At 47.6% G+C, this 16,582-nt stretch overlaps 1 protein-coding gene across 11 annotated transcripts in view; it reads right to left on the bottom strand.

Annotated features, from left to right (window-relative positions):
* The window catches only part of Arhgef2 (Rho/Rac guanine nucleotide exchange factor 2), a 53,933-nt gene that overhangs the window by 22,086 nt on the left and 15,265 nt on the right, over positions 1 to 16,582 (bottom strand). For 4 of the 11 annotated variants that reach the window (XM_047535271.1, XM_047535212.1, XM_047535356.1 and 1 more), the window contains exons 4-7: positions 14,027 to 14,065; positions 11,874 to 11,991; positions 11,260 to 11,299; positions 10,012 to 10,105 (exon numbers count right to left, since the gene is read on the bottom strand). In XM_047535271.1, the coding sequence (XP_047391227.1) occupies positions 10,012 to 10,105; positions 11,260 to 11,299; positions 11,874 to 11,991; positions 14,027 to 14,065 (291 nt within the window). Of the gene's footprint in view, positions 1 to 4,227; positions 4,361 to 4,549; positions 4,765 to 10,011; positions 10,106 to 10,273; positions 10,426 to 11,259; positions 11,300 to 11,873; positions 11,992 to 14,026; positions 14,066 to 16,582 lie in introns of those variants that run through there. The other 7 variants (XM_047535308.1, XM_047535435.1, XM_047535610.1 and 4 more) reach the window with 5 other exon arrangements.

Raw genomic sequence — 16,582 nt, 5'->3', positions numbered from 1 at the left:
ACACCTGTAATCCCAGTAGTTTGGGAGGCTAAGGCAGGAGGATCAAGACCAGCCTAAGCAACTTAGCAAAGGCCTAAGCAACTCAGTGAGACCCTGTCTCTAAATAAAATATAAAAAAGGACTAGAGATGTGGCTCAGTGGTTAAGTACTCCAGGTTTCAATCCCCCGTACCAAAAGAAAGAGAGAGAGAGAGAGTGAGAGAGAGACTATATACAATAGGCACTCAACACATGTTTCAGAAGGAAGAAGGGAGGGAAAGAAAAGGAAAGGAAGGACAGGGAAGAGGAGGACATCAAGATACGGACGGGGTCTCAGCAGCACCCTGCTCTGGGGACCCCATTTTTTTCCTTACTGGAGCCTTCAGGTCTTTCCGTCCTCTCACAACCACTTTGGTTCCAGCTGCAGTTAGCAGCAGCCCCTTTCCCAAGGTGGGGAGGCCTCTGTCCAGACCAGAGAGCCCAGAGGAGTCCGCTGGGATTCCAGTCATCTGTGGTTCAGCCCCCAGACAGCAACAGTGCAAAGTCACTGAGTCAGGGGGGATGGCAGGGAAGTGAGGAAAGAGAAGCTTCCTGCCCATGGACTGAGGAAAGAACTTAGGATGCTCTCAGCCAGGTCAAGCTCCCTTAGGAGCTTCCAGGGACAAGATGAAGACAGGAGGCCAAGAAAAGGCTGCCAAATGGAAAACACTAGTGCCAAGGGCAGAAACAACACAGAAAATAATAGGGAACACACACAAAAGCACTTAATAAATGCTTGCTTAATGAACGAAGATGAGACCGGATAATGGGGGTGAGCACATTGATGAAGCAAAAGAAGGGCACTCAGGGCCACAGGGAATAAAATCAGGCTAAGACCCTGAGATCGAGTCACCCTGGATCCCAGCCTGCCCCCCAGCCTGCCCCCCCACCCGGCCACACCTGTCAGGCCAGGAGAGAGACAAGGGGGGGTTGCGATGCAAACAGACGGGCATTTGTGCAAGTGAACAATAGCCGTGCCAGGACTCCCTGCCCTCCTGGCACAGGGCAGGCCGGCTGAGTTGGGAGGGGGGCAGCTGCTGCCTGCAGCCTTCCCCCCTCCCCCAAGGAGACACAAACAAACTCAGACAGCCCAGCCAGCCAACATTTCTCAGCCATTTCTCTTACCAGCTCCAGGAACCCTGACCAATTCACTCACTCGACTCCTCCATGATTCTTCAAACCAGAGGCTGAAGCTACGAATGGAACTCCTTCCTCATGTCCAGGGAGCATGATCCCCCTACTCTGGTGTCCACTATTTCAAAGAATAACTTAGAGCACTGGGGGACAGACACACAGAGGTACACACCCCAACACACAGGTAACATGCACACAAGGGATTCACACATTCTGATCTGTCCCTTCCCTGATTCCAAGGTCACAGTTCCAGAGCCAGGGGGATTGAGATTAGACAGACAGATGCCCCTGAACTCCTTTGGCCACCCACAGCAGACCCTAACTTAGGCACCCTCCACACCATGAACCCTCACTGCAGTCCCTTGCTGACTGACTTCAGCTTTCAGCTCCCTTCTGGCCATCCTTGTTTCTCCCCTCCCCCTCAGTTCTTTCCCTAACCTCCATAACCCCTAGAGTTCTCTATGCACCTAAAAGCCTCTGCCTCCAGGAGGACCCCAATTCCTCAACTCTCCTCCAAAGCCACCAGCCCTCCCGGCTCCCTCCTGAGGGCCCCCAGCTCTCCTCTCTAGCTACCCTGTTGGTCCTGCACACAAAGCCAGCCACCTCTCTAGTACTCAGAACAAAGAGAGTCTCTCTCCCCTCCTCACTCCCCATTCCACCTGCCCACCATACACACCAATGCTGGGGTCCCAGAGATCCCAAGGGGTCCCCCAGCCTTCAGAGCCATCCCTACATCTCTGGTCCCTGTTTGGCAGAAAAGGATCTTTTGTTCGGAGGGACCTGAAGGTTAGGGCTTGGGAAAGGAGGGAAGGAAGAGCAAGACTAAAGGGAGAGAAAGGGGATCTGTGGGCTTTGGGGTTTGAGGAGGTAGGAAGTAGAGCAGAGAGAATTACGGGGGTAGAGAACTGAAGACAGCCTGGAAGAATAGAAATGGAGTGAAAAGAAAAAAGGAAGCCTGGGGGGCGGGAAAGATCCTTAGAGGGTGGGAAAGAGAAAGAGGCAGGTTGTACTTCAATTCCTTCTTCTAGGAGGAGGTCCAGGGAGTAAGACAGGGATGGGGAGTGGGTGGGGTGCCCTGACCCATCCCCCCACAGAGGTAGCAGGGGAGAGACCCTCTTCCTCAAATAATCTCCTTTCCAGTGTGCCCCCCTCTACTTCCCACCATAGTATAAAAAGAAAGGAGACAGCTGGTGTGCTTGGGGGGAGGGGGGAAGAGGGGACCCAGGGTTTGTTGGCTAAGAACCAACTCCCCCCTTCCGTAACCACAGCTTTCCGGAGGTGGCCCTCCCCTTCCGACCAGCCCAAACTGACACCCGCCCTCCTCTTGTGGCCTTCTTGCCCTCTCAGATCCACCCACTCAGTCCCCCAGTCCCCACCCCCTGCCAGATTCCCAAATCCCACCCCCCTAATGGCCAGCTCCAAGGCAGAAAGAAGAACCAGGCTTCTGGATCCTCAGTTCCCTACTGGGGGAGGTGACAACAAACAAACAACAACAAAAAAAAGGGCACAAAGATCCAGGTATCTGGTCCCCTGGCTGCCTCATTAATGGAGAAAGGACCCCAGTATTTATCCTCCCAGGATCTCTCCCTACACCCGCCTCAGCCAGGTCTGCCCCCTCCCACTGGCTCCCCCATGGCTTTCCTTTTTAGGGTGGAACCTATTTCCGTGGTTTCAAAAAGCCTCTCCCGCCCCCCCCTTGGCTCTACTCCAGGGTCTCAGCTCAAACGGTTGAAATAATAAACAGACTTTTGGAGCCGGGGCCTGGCCTGGCGCAGGGTTGTGAAGAGCCTGTCTGCCACCCCACTGTTCCACCACACTTCAGCCATCTCACCCGGGCCCTCTGTTTGTCTTAGGGGTTACTCAAATCCCCGGTTGCTTTCCGGTTAGCAGAATCTAATACCAATTCCCTAAGGAAAGTCTTAAATCCTCTTTCCCTGCCCGTCTCCATCCCCACTTCTACCCTAGGATGAACCTTCTACCAGTTTAGCATCAAGACAGGTAGGCAGCCTGGCTAAGAATCAGGAGAGAGGTGGAGGTGAGGGGTTTCCATCCCCTGGAGGGCTCTCTTGCCTAAAGATGGTGATCAGCTAGGTTGGCCACCCACCAGACATGGGAGGGAAGCCAGAGATGAAGATTAAAGCAGCTTTGGGCTGGGTTCTGGCCTTTCTGAGAATGGGACAGTGTGGGAGCCCCCAAGGCCCTGGAAAGTGCTGTCTGCATACACCACCTTCTTCCCTGTTCCCATTTATTTAGCTAAAGTGTTTGATCATTTTCTGGGGTCTGAAGTGTAGACAGGTCATGGTATTTGGGAGTGGGTATGGATACAAAGACAGGGATAAAGGATACTTTGAAAGCAGTGGCCAAGAGGTCATGATGGGCATGGGTGTGTGTGTGTGTGTGTGTGTGTGCGCGCGCCAGTGTGCGTATGTATAATTATACACACAGACTAGAGATGACAGGTAATGGGCCCCCGGCACCAGGAGATAAGAGAATAAACGCACAGGAAGGCGGAGAGGGGCAGGAACACAGTGCCCGGGTCTGTCATCCTAAGGGTTTCGGGGTTGTTTTAGGTTGGGAGAACAAGGAGCTTGGAAGCTGGTGGGGCAGAAAGGGATGGGGCCCCCAGGCACAGGGGTACTCGGTAGGGAGGAAAGAATCCTAGTTACACAAAGACCTCTGCTCCCTTCACCTGAGGTGATTGCCTGGGGTCGGGGTGGGGGTGTGGGGAATGGGGGGGTGTGGGGAGTAAGCCCTCTGACCCCAGCCACCCGCCCACCCCGAGGGGAGAACTGAATCACAGCTGGAAAGTCCATTTGCGAGGAGAGGAGGAGCTGACTTTTGTCTTGGAGGGGTGGTGGTGGTGGTGGTGGTGGTGGTGGGAGGAAGCTGGGAAACCACCCCCTCCCGCCCCCTCAGCCGGATGGCGGGGACAAAGGGGGAACGACCTAGACAGCGACCGGGGTGGGGGTACCGCCGAGAGCAACCCAGTGACAGTCCGGCGCAGAGGGGGTGCCAGAGAGATTCCACCATCCGGACCCCGATACACACGCCTCCCTCTTCCCGCTTGGTCCCTTACCGGAGCAACTTTCTTCTGAGCGACAAAAAACACCCGGTCCCGCCCGATCGCAGGCGACCAAACCCAGACTGCTCTCTCCCGGGATCCCGGCACAGAATCCGCGCCGCCGAGCTGGAGGCGCGGGTCGCGTCTCGGGCTCCCCCAACCCCCTCCCCACTCACTCACAGTCCCCACCCACCCCGTCCCGCCGCTTTCCAATTCACCGCTCCGCCCGATTTTGGCGCCCAGAAAGCAGACGCCCAAACAAGGGGTGCGCGGCGGGTGCGCGGGGTCGCAGGGCACCCGAGGGCCGCGACGCGAGAGGAGGGGTTGCAGAGCCCACCTTGCTGGCCAGCTCTTTGCTCCGGTCGATCCGCGCCCGCGTGAGGGATTCGATCCGAGACATAATCCGATGGGGGGAGCCGGAGGACGCGGCGCGGACCCAGGCGTCCAGCTATTGTGGGGGTGGGCGGGGGAGGGGTCCGGCCCGCACGCGTCGGTCTCGGGGACAGGAAGTCTGACTCCCCTCGCCCGGCACCCAGCGCCAGTTCCTCAAACCCTAGTCTCCTCCCCCGCCCGAGCTCAGGAAGGGGGGAGGCGGAGCGGAGCGAGGGCGGGGTACCGGCGCGCGGGACGGGGCGCCGGGTTTGTGTCGGGGCAGCTTGGAGGACAGGGGTGACCAGACCGACCTGAGGGGCCCTTCTGCTGGTTTCCCCTCCGGCGCCTAGGGACATCCCCTCGCCCCAGTGACCCGCCTCTTAGCTCGGCTTTTCCTAAATCCCGCCGGAGACCAGCCCCGCAGTCCACGCTGGACCCCGGGTCTTCCTCCCCTCCCCCTTCTCCGCCACTTAACTTCAGTTTCTTAAAGACCCTCGGGCTAAAGGATTCCTCCCGCCCCCAGCTCTCCAGGGAACCCGGGTCCAGTTCCTTCCTGGCCTTCAGGGCCCATCTAAGCAGGCCAGAATAAACAGACCCCTTTTACGATTGGGGGCAGGGGTGGCGAGAGGGAGGGCAAATCAAAAGAACTAAAAGATGAATCTCTAGTAGGTTTAAAGGAGAAGATCCGTTCCCAAAAGTCAAAGAATCGAGAGGAGAGAATTCTCCCACAAGCCTCCACCTCTCTGGGCCCTTCCGGACCACGCTGCCCATCCTCCTCCTAGCTCCGCCTCTGCCATCTACTTTGGAGGGTGTAGGTGGGAATTAGCAACCTTGCTCGAAGGCTAGGAAGCTGAGGAAGTCCTTCCATGTGTCTAACCTTAGTTCTTTCTGTTGCAAGTTAAACCGAAACCAGAAGACTAGAAAACAGCCTGCCCCAATCAGGAAACGGGGCACGACTAAGTGTCTCCATTAGAAGGAAAATGGAGCCAGGAGCCATGGTCCCGCCTGTAATCCCACTGACTTGGGAGTCTAAAGCAGGAGGATGGACATTTCGAGGTCAGCCTCTGCAATATTGTGAGACCCTCAGAAAGCCCCTTAAAATAAAAAGAACTGGGATGTAACTCGGTGGTAAAGCGCCCCTGGGTTAAATCTTCCATACCAAAATGACTGCCCCAAACTGCCAACCTCCACCTTTGGTGAGTTTCCTGCTACTGGGAAAATTCCTCCTCCTCTCTAACTGTAATCACTCACATTACAGTTCATTTCCTCCTCTCAGGGTGTCCCGTTTCTGTGTAGAAATCAGAAGCACAAAGAGCTCTAGGACAGAGCATACTATGTTTGCAAGGTCCTGCCTGATTCTGCTCCCAAAAGGTGTGGGAGGAGGAGGGAGGGAGAATAGGCCCAGCCCAGGTCCAGCAACTCCCTGCTGGACTCAGCAGCAGGACCAGACTGGAGGTTTCAAGTCCAACTCAGCACTCCTGTAGGTGCCAATTTTAGCCTCTGCCTCTATTTTGGGCTTCACTGCCTCACCACTGGCTGAGCTGGTTGGGCTCCTCACCCCCAGCACCACCCCCATTACTGCTCCTCTGGTTTCCCCCCTTGCCTAGCAACTCCTTCTTCACCTTCTTCACCCATTCTCCTGTTTAGGATCCTTATATAGCAAAGATCAGGAAAAAAGGAGAGGAGCCAAGCCTGGTGGCACAGGCCTCTAATCCTAGCTACTTGGGAGGCTGAGGCAGTAGGATAGTAAGTTAAAGGCCATCCTGGACAACTTAGCAAGACCTTATCACATAATTTTAAAATATAGCTCAGTGGTAGAGCACCCCTGGATTACATTCTCAGAATGGGGGTAAGGGGAGACAGGAGAGGAAATAAACCATACCCAGTCTAGGCTGGATGATGACCGAAAGAATAAAGGGCTTTTCCAGGGCCTGGGCTGGTTCCTCCAGGATTGCACCTGCAGGGGAGACCTATGGGAAGGCCACAAGAACTCCCCCAAACCAGCAGTCCTGAGGTTCCTGGCCCCAGAACTTACCTCCCCTCGGTGGTCAGCCAAGGCTTAGGAATGTACTAAATTTAAAAAACAGCCAGCCAAAGGACAAAATCCTAGCTTCATGGCTCCACCCACTGGGGGCCCAGAGACCAGGATTGGGCTGGGACCTCAGCTTTTCTCCCACGCATGGGGCTGAGGGTTCTGCAAGCAGAGGATAGAATCTTAAAGGACCAAACTCTGCCTGGGTACCCAATAAACCTAAGATTTGAACCTCAGACTCTTTTTTGTTTGTTTGTTTCTTTTGGTAGTGGGAATTGATCAGGGGTGCTTCGCCACTGAACTACATCCCCAGTTCTTTTTATTTTTTGTTTTAAGACAGGATCTCACTAAGTTGCTGAGAGTCTCACAGTATTGCTGAGGCTGACCTTGAACTTGTGATCCTCCTGCCTCACTGGGACTACATGGGTGAGCCACCATGCCCAGCTGAACCCCAGGGCCTTTAAGGGACCTCTCAGTCCATAAACACAATGTAGATAGTATTGAAAGAAGAGACTGGGCCAGTCACTGGCACAACTTAGTAACACCCTGTCTCAAAATAAAATTTAAAAAAAGATTGGGATGTAGATCAGTAGTAGAATGCTCCTGGGTTCAATCTCCAATACCAAAAAACAGAAAAGACAAAAAAAAGGAAGGAAGTCTGGCTAGCCTGATCCATTTCTGTCTCCTTTTAGTGAGACCCTGTCTCAAAATATTCTACTATTATTTTTTTATTCCCTTGCTGTTTGTTACCCAGCTCATTATCCTCTTAAAAGACAAAAATGAGCTGGATGTGATGGTGCAATGTGTAATCCCAGTGTCTTGGGAGGCTGAGGCAGGAGGATTGCAAGTTCAAAGCCAGCCTCAGCAACTTAGTGAGGCCCTAAGCAACTCAACAAGACCCTGTCTCTAAATTAAACATAAAAAGGACCAGGAATGTGGTTCAGTGGTAAAGCCCTTGGGTTCAATCTTCAATCCCTGGTACTAAAAAAAAAAAAAAAAAAAAAAAAAAAAAAAAAATTGAAGCAGGAGGGAGGTAAAGAAAGCTGTTCTACCTTTAAAAACACCTGCATGAGTGAGCTAAGTCAGCTGCTTGACTCAGTTTCCATTTTCTGTAGCCTGTGGAATAATGAAAACTTTTCCTTCTCCTCCCACCCCCACCTTTCCCAAATCCATTCCTTCATTCCAATTCCCCCCTCCAGTGATACCTTCCAAATTTCCAGAAATTATTTTTTATATGTACAAAAATTAAAATTTCTGCCAGAATCTAAAAGTAGCCGCTACCTTCTTTAGCCCGTTTAACTTGACAAAACATATCCCTCCCATTTCCCTGGAGAGGAACCCTAGAGAAGGACTGAATTGCCAGAGGCTTGGCCGGTGGTGAATAGAGTAAGCCCTGGAGATGTCTGGACCCAGGCTCTGCATTGTCCAGAAGAGCTCTGTTTCTTCTCATTACTCTGGACTTGTATATTCAGGGGGGTGAGGGGGATTAAGGCGTAATCATCAACAGAGGCTGATGGAAGAGGGAGGAGACAGACTGTTATGTTGTGTTTACTGAGAGGGCCAGAGGCAACAATGTCAAAGCTCCCCCTTTTACTAGCTATGGGATCTTGGGCAAGTAATTTAGCTCTGGGTTAGCTTGTCTGTAAAATGGAGATTAAAATACTTATCCATGTTCAAAGCCGGCCTTGACAACTTAGTGAGACCTGTCTCAAAATAAAAAGAGCTGGGAATGTAGCTCAGTGGTGAAGTGCCCTGGGTTCAAGCCCCAGTACTGAAAGAAAAAGAAAATCACTTATTCAGAGTTTTTATAAGAATTAAATGAGATGACCTCTGGGAAAGTGGAATGGAATGCTTCCTTCTCTCACTGCCTGACTGAGCTGCTGTCCAGCCCCATCCCCTAATGTTTACCTGCCCTGTTCCACATCCTGGGTTGGAGCAATTAAGTGAAGCAGGAGCACACATTCCCAAGAGGGTGGAAGGAAGCTGGACCACAGCATAGCAGAGAGGGAAACAGGAAGACAGGACCAGAAACCGTGGTGAGGGAAGGCCAAACTGGACAATATCCTGGCTTACTCAGGTTCTTTCCTGTTTCTTGTCTGGGCTCCAAAGTCTCTGCCCACATTCCCCTTCATCAGGTTACTCAGCCTCCTACATGGCTGTTAGGCTAAGGGTGAGCACACAGACTATCTGGGGCCTCGACAGTACTGACTTCCTCTAGCATTCCCTCTGCAAGAAAAGAGAGTGATTCCTCCGCTAGACTTTCCTGCCCCGAACTGAGAGACTCTGGGCAGTGGGACTCAGACACCCAAGGGATGTGTATTTGCTTTGGTCTCTAGAGTTCTTGCTCCTCACTGCCCTACCTACCCCTCCCTGACCTTCAGCAGACTTTGATTCTCCAGTTGCTTTTCTGAGATGCACCCTGTCTGAAGCCTTCATCAGTCTGAACTCCTTACCTAATGCCAGTGGTGAGAAGGTACTAAACAGGTGACCTGCTTACATCTCTACTTTCCCAGCTCACTCAAAGGAAGGGAATCTGGCTCAGAGGCTGGCCCAAGGAACAGCAGTAGGCCCTCAGGGGGAGCCAGCGGGGGAGTCTGAGCAACCTTACAGTGAGAAAATCCCATGGTTCTTCAGGATGACTAGGATATCTTCTCTGGAGTTTCTCTTAATGCTCAGAAGCTGCCCCAGATTGGAAAACTCATGCATACCTGAGGAAGCCATGAGAAGAAAAGGAATGTGGCTCATTCTGCCAGTAAATAAAGAAAGTGGAAATGAATTCAAGTTGCAGGCACCAGAGAAGAGGGTTGGTTACAAGGAAGAGAGCAATGTGCTTTCACTTCCTGGGATCGGACACACATAACCACACAAGTACAGGTCCTTTATAATCGTACACTTTCCTAGCTTGCACTCCGCCTATGGTCTTATTTCAACTCCTTCAGCTGCCATTTCCACCCATAAAATTATGAGTGTGAAAGTCCTTTGCAAACTCGAATACTCTATGAAGAAGTAAAAAGTCTTGCTGTAATTATTATCATTATTATGCCCAATAATAATGGACAAATAAGATTTCTGCTGCCCACCTCTTAGCTACGTGAGGCCTAAAGTAAGGGAATGCAATGCCATGGCTCAGCTCCTGAGGCTCCTAGCTTTTTTCCCTTTTTCCAGCTGTCCACAGCTGACTGCTAAGCTGGAGGCGTGGGTTAGAGCAGAGAAAAGGCGATTTACTGGGACGCAGACACAGAGGCTGGAAGAGTGAGCATATGTTCTCTTAAAATTTGAGCTGTTGCCCTGAATCTCTAATAGGGAAGGTTGGGGAGGGGTGGCATGGGCTGGGGAGGAGGGGACCTGGGGAGGGCAGCAAGTCCAGGCCCCCTGCTTCCCTTTCTATCTCCTACCTTTGACTTGCCAGTCATGAGGAAGAGGAAGCTGAAGGTCCGTCGCAGGGAGGAGCCTGCCCAGGTACCTGAGTTCCCTTCCAGCTGGTTCCAGCTGCAGAGAGAAAAAGAAGAAGTGAGAAGATGGAGTCAAGAAAAAGATACTTCCAGAGAGATGGTGGAGAGAGAATGGGTGAAGATGCCATGGCTGGCAGATAGGAAATGGAGATAGGAGGAAGAGTGAAGAAGAAAGAGGAAGGATGGAAAGGCACCCCACACATACCTTCTACAGCTTCCTGGAGGTAGACACTTCAGTTTTCCAGGCCCCTCTATTTATGAGGAAAACTTGAGGCTCCTCCCAGATACATGAAGACTCCCCCTTCCTACCTAATCCAGGCTCAGGATGGGTGGGCCAAATCTCTGCTCTCATGCTGCTTCCCAAAGGAAGTGGAGCGGAGTGAGGGCCCTCCAGAGGGGCATTTTCCCCCCTCAGAACAAGAGCCCTGTGTAGACCCTGTGCTGTTTGGAAAGAGCCTCTGGGCCTAAAGCCAATAAGGCCTGAATTTCCTGGGATTTCATCAGCCCCATCCCATGAGCTAATCCCAAGCCCAGAGCCAGGAGGATGTGTCAGCGGGAGAATTTTAGGACCACAAATCAGAGCCCGATATCTTAAAGGGCCCGGGACTTGCTCACACAGCCACACTTAGAAGACTGTCCCACTCTAATCAGACTTCAGCCATAGCAGCCAAATGAACAGGTGCTGATTTTACATGCTTATTTAGTTATTGCAATCTCTCTGACTCTGTCTCTGTTCTTCAACTATGCCTTCAGTCCCTGCCCTCTTCTGAGAACTCTACAGCCCTTGCATAGCTCTCCTTAGGGCCAGTACCCATTGGATTATCTGAACCATCCAAAGCCGACGCATGGTCCTTGGTCATCATCTCTTGCTGCCTGTCCAAGAGCCCATCTGCCCATCTACCTTTTTATCTTTGACAAGGGCAAACAGCTTATTCAGCTGACACCCTGTGATCTGGTTACTTCTTTTCTTTCCCTAATTTCTCCCCTATCCCGTGGGTCTGTGGTAAACCTGAGAAGAGGGTGAATTTGATGCATCTCAGGGAGAAAGTTATTTGGAGATCTTTAATCGGAAATGTTAAGGGAAGTGTGTGTCAGGAAGCAGAGACTCTGGGGGCTATAAAACCCATGGTCCTGACCCATCACTCCTCCCCCATCTAGGCCTTTGAAGGGATCCCAGTCCCCCAAACTCACCGTTTGCTGAGGTCAGTGGCAGAGGACTGGGATGAACGTCCTGCCAACAAAGAAGGAGAAGTGAAGTGTCTAGCTGAAGCCAGACAAAGGCGCCCAGGGCTGCCTCTCCCACCCCCTCCACCTGGATCAGGTTCCCAAGCTGCAGGTGCATGTGACGCCATTCCTGAGGGCGGGCACCGGGGAGCAGGGAGGGAGGGCGGGGTTCTGAGCAGAGCACAGCTGAAGAACTTAGGAACCAGGGTTATGTGAAGAAGCGGGAGAAGGGCCTGATGTTTCAGTTCTGTTTCTGGTGAATGGAGAGGACTAAGGATTAACACTGAGTTCCCAGTACTCCATCTTGAGGAAAAGGTTCATTGCAAATAATTGTCCTCCATTTTTGGTGACAGAAGAGGCTGGAGAGCCTCACTCTGTCCTGTCCCCTTTTATTGGCAGAAGTTTCAACATGCCAAAGTCCTGAATTAAGATCTCTCATTTGAATAATGGCATTCTGGGGGGTCCAAGGGTGTGGTTGGAGGTCATCCAGGACATCTGGATGCTAAACAGCTGATAGAGGACTAGTGATAAGATGGATTGGAGAAGGGTCCGTCTTTGCCTCACTCCCCACTTTTACTCACCGTCTGGATCTGAGCGCTCCAAGAGGCAATTGATGGCACTCATGGATGCAGACTTGGAAAGCATGCCAGTGACTGAGTGGTCCAAAGAGTCAGCAGATGGATGACAGGAACCCTGACCCTAAAATCAAGTCAAGAGTTCTCATAACAAAGGTCAAGCTTCACCCATCTCCCAGCATGCTCTTCCCTTTCCCACAGCTTTGCATTTCTACAAATTCAGACCCTCCCCCAGGCTCCACTACCCACATCTGGGATATTCCACTAGATATAGTTGGGAAGTTATTCCTGCTATTTAGATCATCACTCTGCTACAGTAAACTCTTCTTATTTTTTTAATTGACCCATCATAAGTCTGCATTTTAATACTATGCAATGTGATGTCTTAATACATGTATACATTGTGTATCAGGCTTTTAAAATATAGAAAAATTTTTAAATATTTTTTTTGGTTGTAGATGGAAACAATACCTTTATTTTTTTCTTTCTTTTTTTTTTTTTTTGGGTGCTGGAGATCGAATCCGGGGCCTTGTGCTTACAAGGCAAGCACTCTACCGACAGAGCTATCTCCCCAGCCCCCAATACCTTTATTTTTATTTATTTACTTTTATGTGGTCCTGAGGATCAAACCCAGTGCCTCACACATGCCAGGCAAGTGCTCCACCACTGAGCGACAACTCCAGCCCAAAATACAAAATATTTTTGAAGAGAAAAGATTTACTCTGAGTGATTTCCAGAAATGACAAACTCAACCTATAGAGGCCAGATAGGGAATGAAATAAATTTAGGTAGTCTGGATTTAAGGTGGTGCACACTTGTAATCCCTTGTAATCTCAGCTCAGGAGGCTGAGGCAGGATGATCTCAAATTCAAAGCCAGCCTCAGCAAAAAGCCAGGCAATAAGCAACTCAGGGAGACCCTGTCTCTAAGTAAAATACAAAATAGGGCTAGGGATGTGGCACTGTGCCCACCTATTTTTTTATTTTTTGCAGTGCTAGAATCTGTTTTTTTATTTTTAATTTAACTTATTTTACTTTTTCCCCAGGGTGGTTATACAGGTGTTTGCTCCCTAATTATTTACTCCCTAATTATGTATAAATTTTCTATATTTTTCTATGTATATGTTACATTTAAATTTTTTTCCAAAAAAAAAAAAAAATTTCCTCAAATGAAACCAGAAAAAAATCTCTAGAACTGGGGGTGTAGCTCAGTGGTAGAGTGCTTGCCTAGCATGTGCTGGACCCTGTGTTCAATCCTTAGAACCACAATTAAAATAAAACAAAAAATTTTTAAATGCTACAAAAATGAAAATACTATAAAACAAAACCCAAGGGACATAGCAAGTGGTTTTCAAGGGCAATTTGTAGCCTTAAAATTTCATATGAAATTTTTTTAATAGCTTGAAAAGTAATGAGTTAACTTAAGAAGTTATAAAAGGAACAGAACAAACACGAAGAAAACAGAAGTATATAATAAAGTCAAAACCGTGCTGGGTACAGAGCTGCACACCTGTAATCCCAGTGATTTGGGAAGCTGAGGCAAAAGGATCAAAAGTTCAAGGTCAGCCTCAGCATCCTAGTGAGAACCTATCTCAAAATAAAATATCAAAAGGGGCGGGGAGGTAGCTCAGTGGTAGAACACTTGCCTGGAGTGCTCCACAACCTGAGTTTGATCCCCGATACAAGAAAGAAAGAAAGAAAATCAGAAATCAACAAAATAGTAAACCAGAGAGGGTCAATAAAACCCAGAGTTGTGTTTTAGAAACAGGTGAATAAAATACACACAGAGTGTTAGAGAAGGCATAAATAAAATTAGAATAAAAAAGTGGATCTATGCCTTGCAAGCACAAGGCCCTGGGTTCAATCCCCAACACCACAAAAAAAAAAAAAAAAAAGTGGATCTAGGACTGGGGTTGTGGCTCAGTGGTAGAGTGCTTGCCTGGCACATGCAAGGCACTGGGTTCGATTCTCAGCACCACATACAAATAAATAAATAAAGGTCGAAAAAAATTTAGAAAAAAAAGTGGATCTAACTAACTACTGACTGAGCAATGATTAAAAAGTAAGAGAACAGTACCTACAACTTTTTGCTAATGATTTTGAAAATGCAAACAAAATAGACAAATTCTTACCAAAAGAAAGAAATAGATATATAACTTACCAACACTGAATCAAGAAGAAATAGAAAGTCTGAATGGTCCTATTAAAGAAATGGAATCAGTTGTTAATCTTCCATAAGCAAAACAAAACAACACCAGGCCAAACTGTTTTGGACAGAACTTTCCAGAACAGATCACTAACAGGTTATACAAATTCTTCCAAAGAATAGAAAACAAAAATAAAAACAGAAACACTTCAACTCTCTAAAACCTTGAATCTGAAACTATACATGGACATACAACAAAGGAAAATATGGGCTGATCTTTCTTGTACACATAAGTACAAAGATCCCAAACAAAATACTAGCAAAAGTATTTTAATGATCATAGATTATTTGCAGCTCTTCCTATTAAGAAGAAGTCTAGCTAGGCATGGTGGCAAATGCCTATAATTCCAGCAGATCAGGAAGCTAAAGCAGGAGGATCACAAATTTGAGGCCAGTTTGGGCAGTTTAGCAAGACCCTGTCTGGAGAAAAAAAAAAAGTGCTGTGGATGTAGCTCAGTGGCAGAGTACCCCTGGGTTCAATCCCCAGTACCCTGCCCCCCACACACACACTCAGAAGAACTGTTGGCTGAGCCTAGGCAGATTGCCCACTTATAAAATTGGAACCAAAAATGGTTGTTTGCTAAGCCACTAAATTTGGGGTTGGTTTATTATACAGCAGTATAAATACCACAATATAAATACCACGAATAAAATCTAACAGTATATAAAAAAGATAATCTAGCCAGTCATAGTGGCACATGCCTGTAATCCCAATAACTTGGGAGGTTGAGGCGTAAGTATCACAAATTTGAGAACAGCCTGGGCAACTTAATGAGCCCCTGTCTCAAAATAAAAAGTAAAAAGGGTCAGGGGTGTAGTTCAGTGGTAGAGCACCCCTGGGTTCAATGCCCAGTAACACCTTCCCCCACAAAAAAGAAAGAAAAAGACAAACCATCATAACAAAATTAGATTTATCCTAAGAATACAAGGATGGTTTAATGTGAGAAAAACTTCACATGTAATTTACCTCAATAACATATTAAAGGGGAAAAAACATAATCATCTCAGTAATTGCAGAAAAGTGCAATGATAAAATCCAGAGCTCATTCATTCTAAAATGCAAATCCTTGCAATTAGGAATTGAAGGAATCTTCCTTAATCTGATAAAGAGAATCTTTCACAGACTACAGCCAAAAATCAGTTTCAACGAAGAAACCTGAACTGGGAGTATAACTCAGTAGTTGAGCCTGTGCTTAGCATGCATAAGGTCCTGGGTTCACTCTGCAGCACCAAACAGAAAACAACAATAACAAAAGTTGTGACTCAATGATAGAGCGCTTGCCTGGCATGTGTGAGGCCCTGGGTTCAACACTCAGCACCACATATAAATAAATAAAATAAAAGATCCATTGACAACTAAAAAAAAAAATATATATATATATTAAAAAAAGTTAGACTTAATATACATTACCTCTAAAATCAGAAACAAGACAGAGATACCCATTATCACCATTTCTACTCAGCAGAAAAGAAGAAATGAAGTTCATTTGAAGATGGCTAACAGTTCACTTAGAAACCACCCCCAGCTGTGCACTGTGGCCCACACCTTTAATCTTTGCTACTCAGGAAGATGAGGCAGGAACATCACAAGTTCAGGACAGCCTTAACAACCTGGTGAGACTCTTGTCTCAAAGTTTTAAAAATAAAATAAATAAAATTAAAAAGGACTGGAGGTGTAACTCAGTAGTAGAATATCCCTGGGTTTAATCCTCAGTACAGGGGGGCAAAACACAAACACACACTATGCTGGGATTTATTTTCAATTCTATTTCTACAAACCAAACACAATTATAACATACAATCTAAAAATAATAAAGCATTATAATAGCAAGCATATCTATACAGTACCTATAAATGAATCCAATAACGATTGGCAAGATGAGTATGAAGAAAACCAATATTTTATTAAAAGATATATTTTTAGAAAAGCCTAAGTAAATAGAAATTTTTTTCATGCATAGGAAACATGTCAATTAATCCTAAATTGGGTCTCATTTATGCTAGGCAGCAGTCTACCACTGAGCCATATCCCCAACCCTTAAATCAATCTTTAAATTCAATGCAGCCTCAATCAAAATTCAGCAGGTATTTTTGTTTTTTCAAAAAAATTTATAAACTGACTCTAAAAGTTACCTAGAATGCAAAAGACCTAGATGATCCAAGATAATCCTAAAAAGAATAATAAAGTTGGAGGACTTATATTGTTTGAGTTTAAAGACTTCAGTTAAAGCTATATTAATTAAGACAATGTGGTGTTAGTATAAAGAGAAGCAAATAGCTCAGTGGAATAGAAAAGAAGGTCCAGAAAGACTCACATCAATACAGTTGTTTGATTTTCAACAAAGGCACCACAGCCATTTGCTGGGGAAAGTAGGATTTTTAAAAGAAATGATAATGAAACAAATGGGTATTTATATGGGAAAAAAAATCTGAACCTACATCAAACACAAAAACTGAGATAAATCAAACACTATGTGAAAAACTAAAACAGTAATCCTAGAAGAAAATATT

The sequence above is a fragment of the Sciurus carolinensis genome, chromosome 1 (genome assembly GCF_902686445.1).
Source record: "Sciurus carolinensis chromosome 1, mSciCar1.2, whole genome shotgun sequence".
Taxonomy (NCBI): domain Eukaryota; kingdom Metazoa; phylum Chordata; class Mammalia; order Rodentia; family Sciuridae; genus Sciurus; species Sciurus carolinensis.
This window is presented reverse-complemented; position numbering and strand designations above follow the sequence as displayed.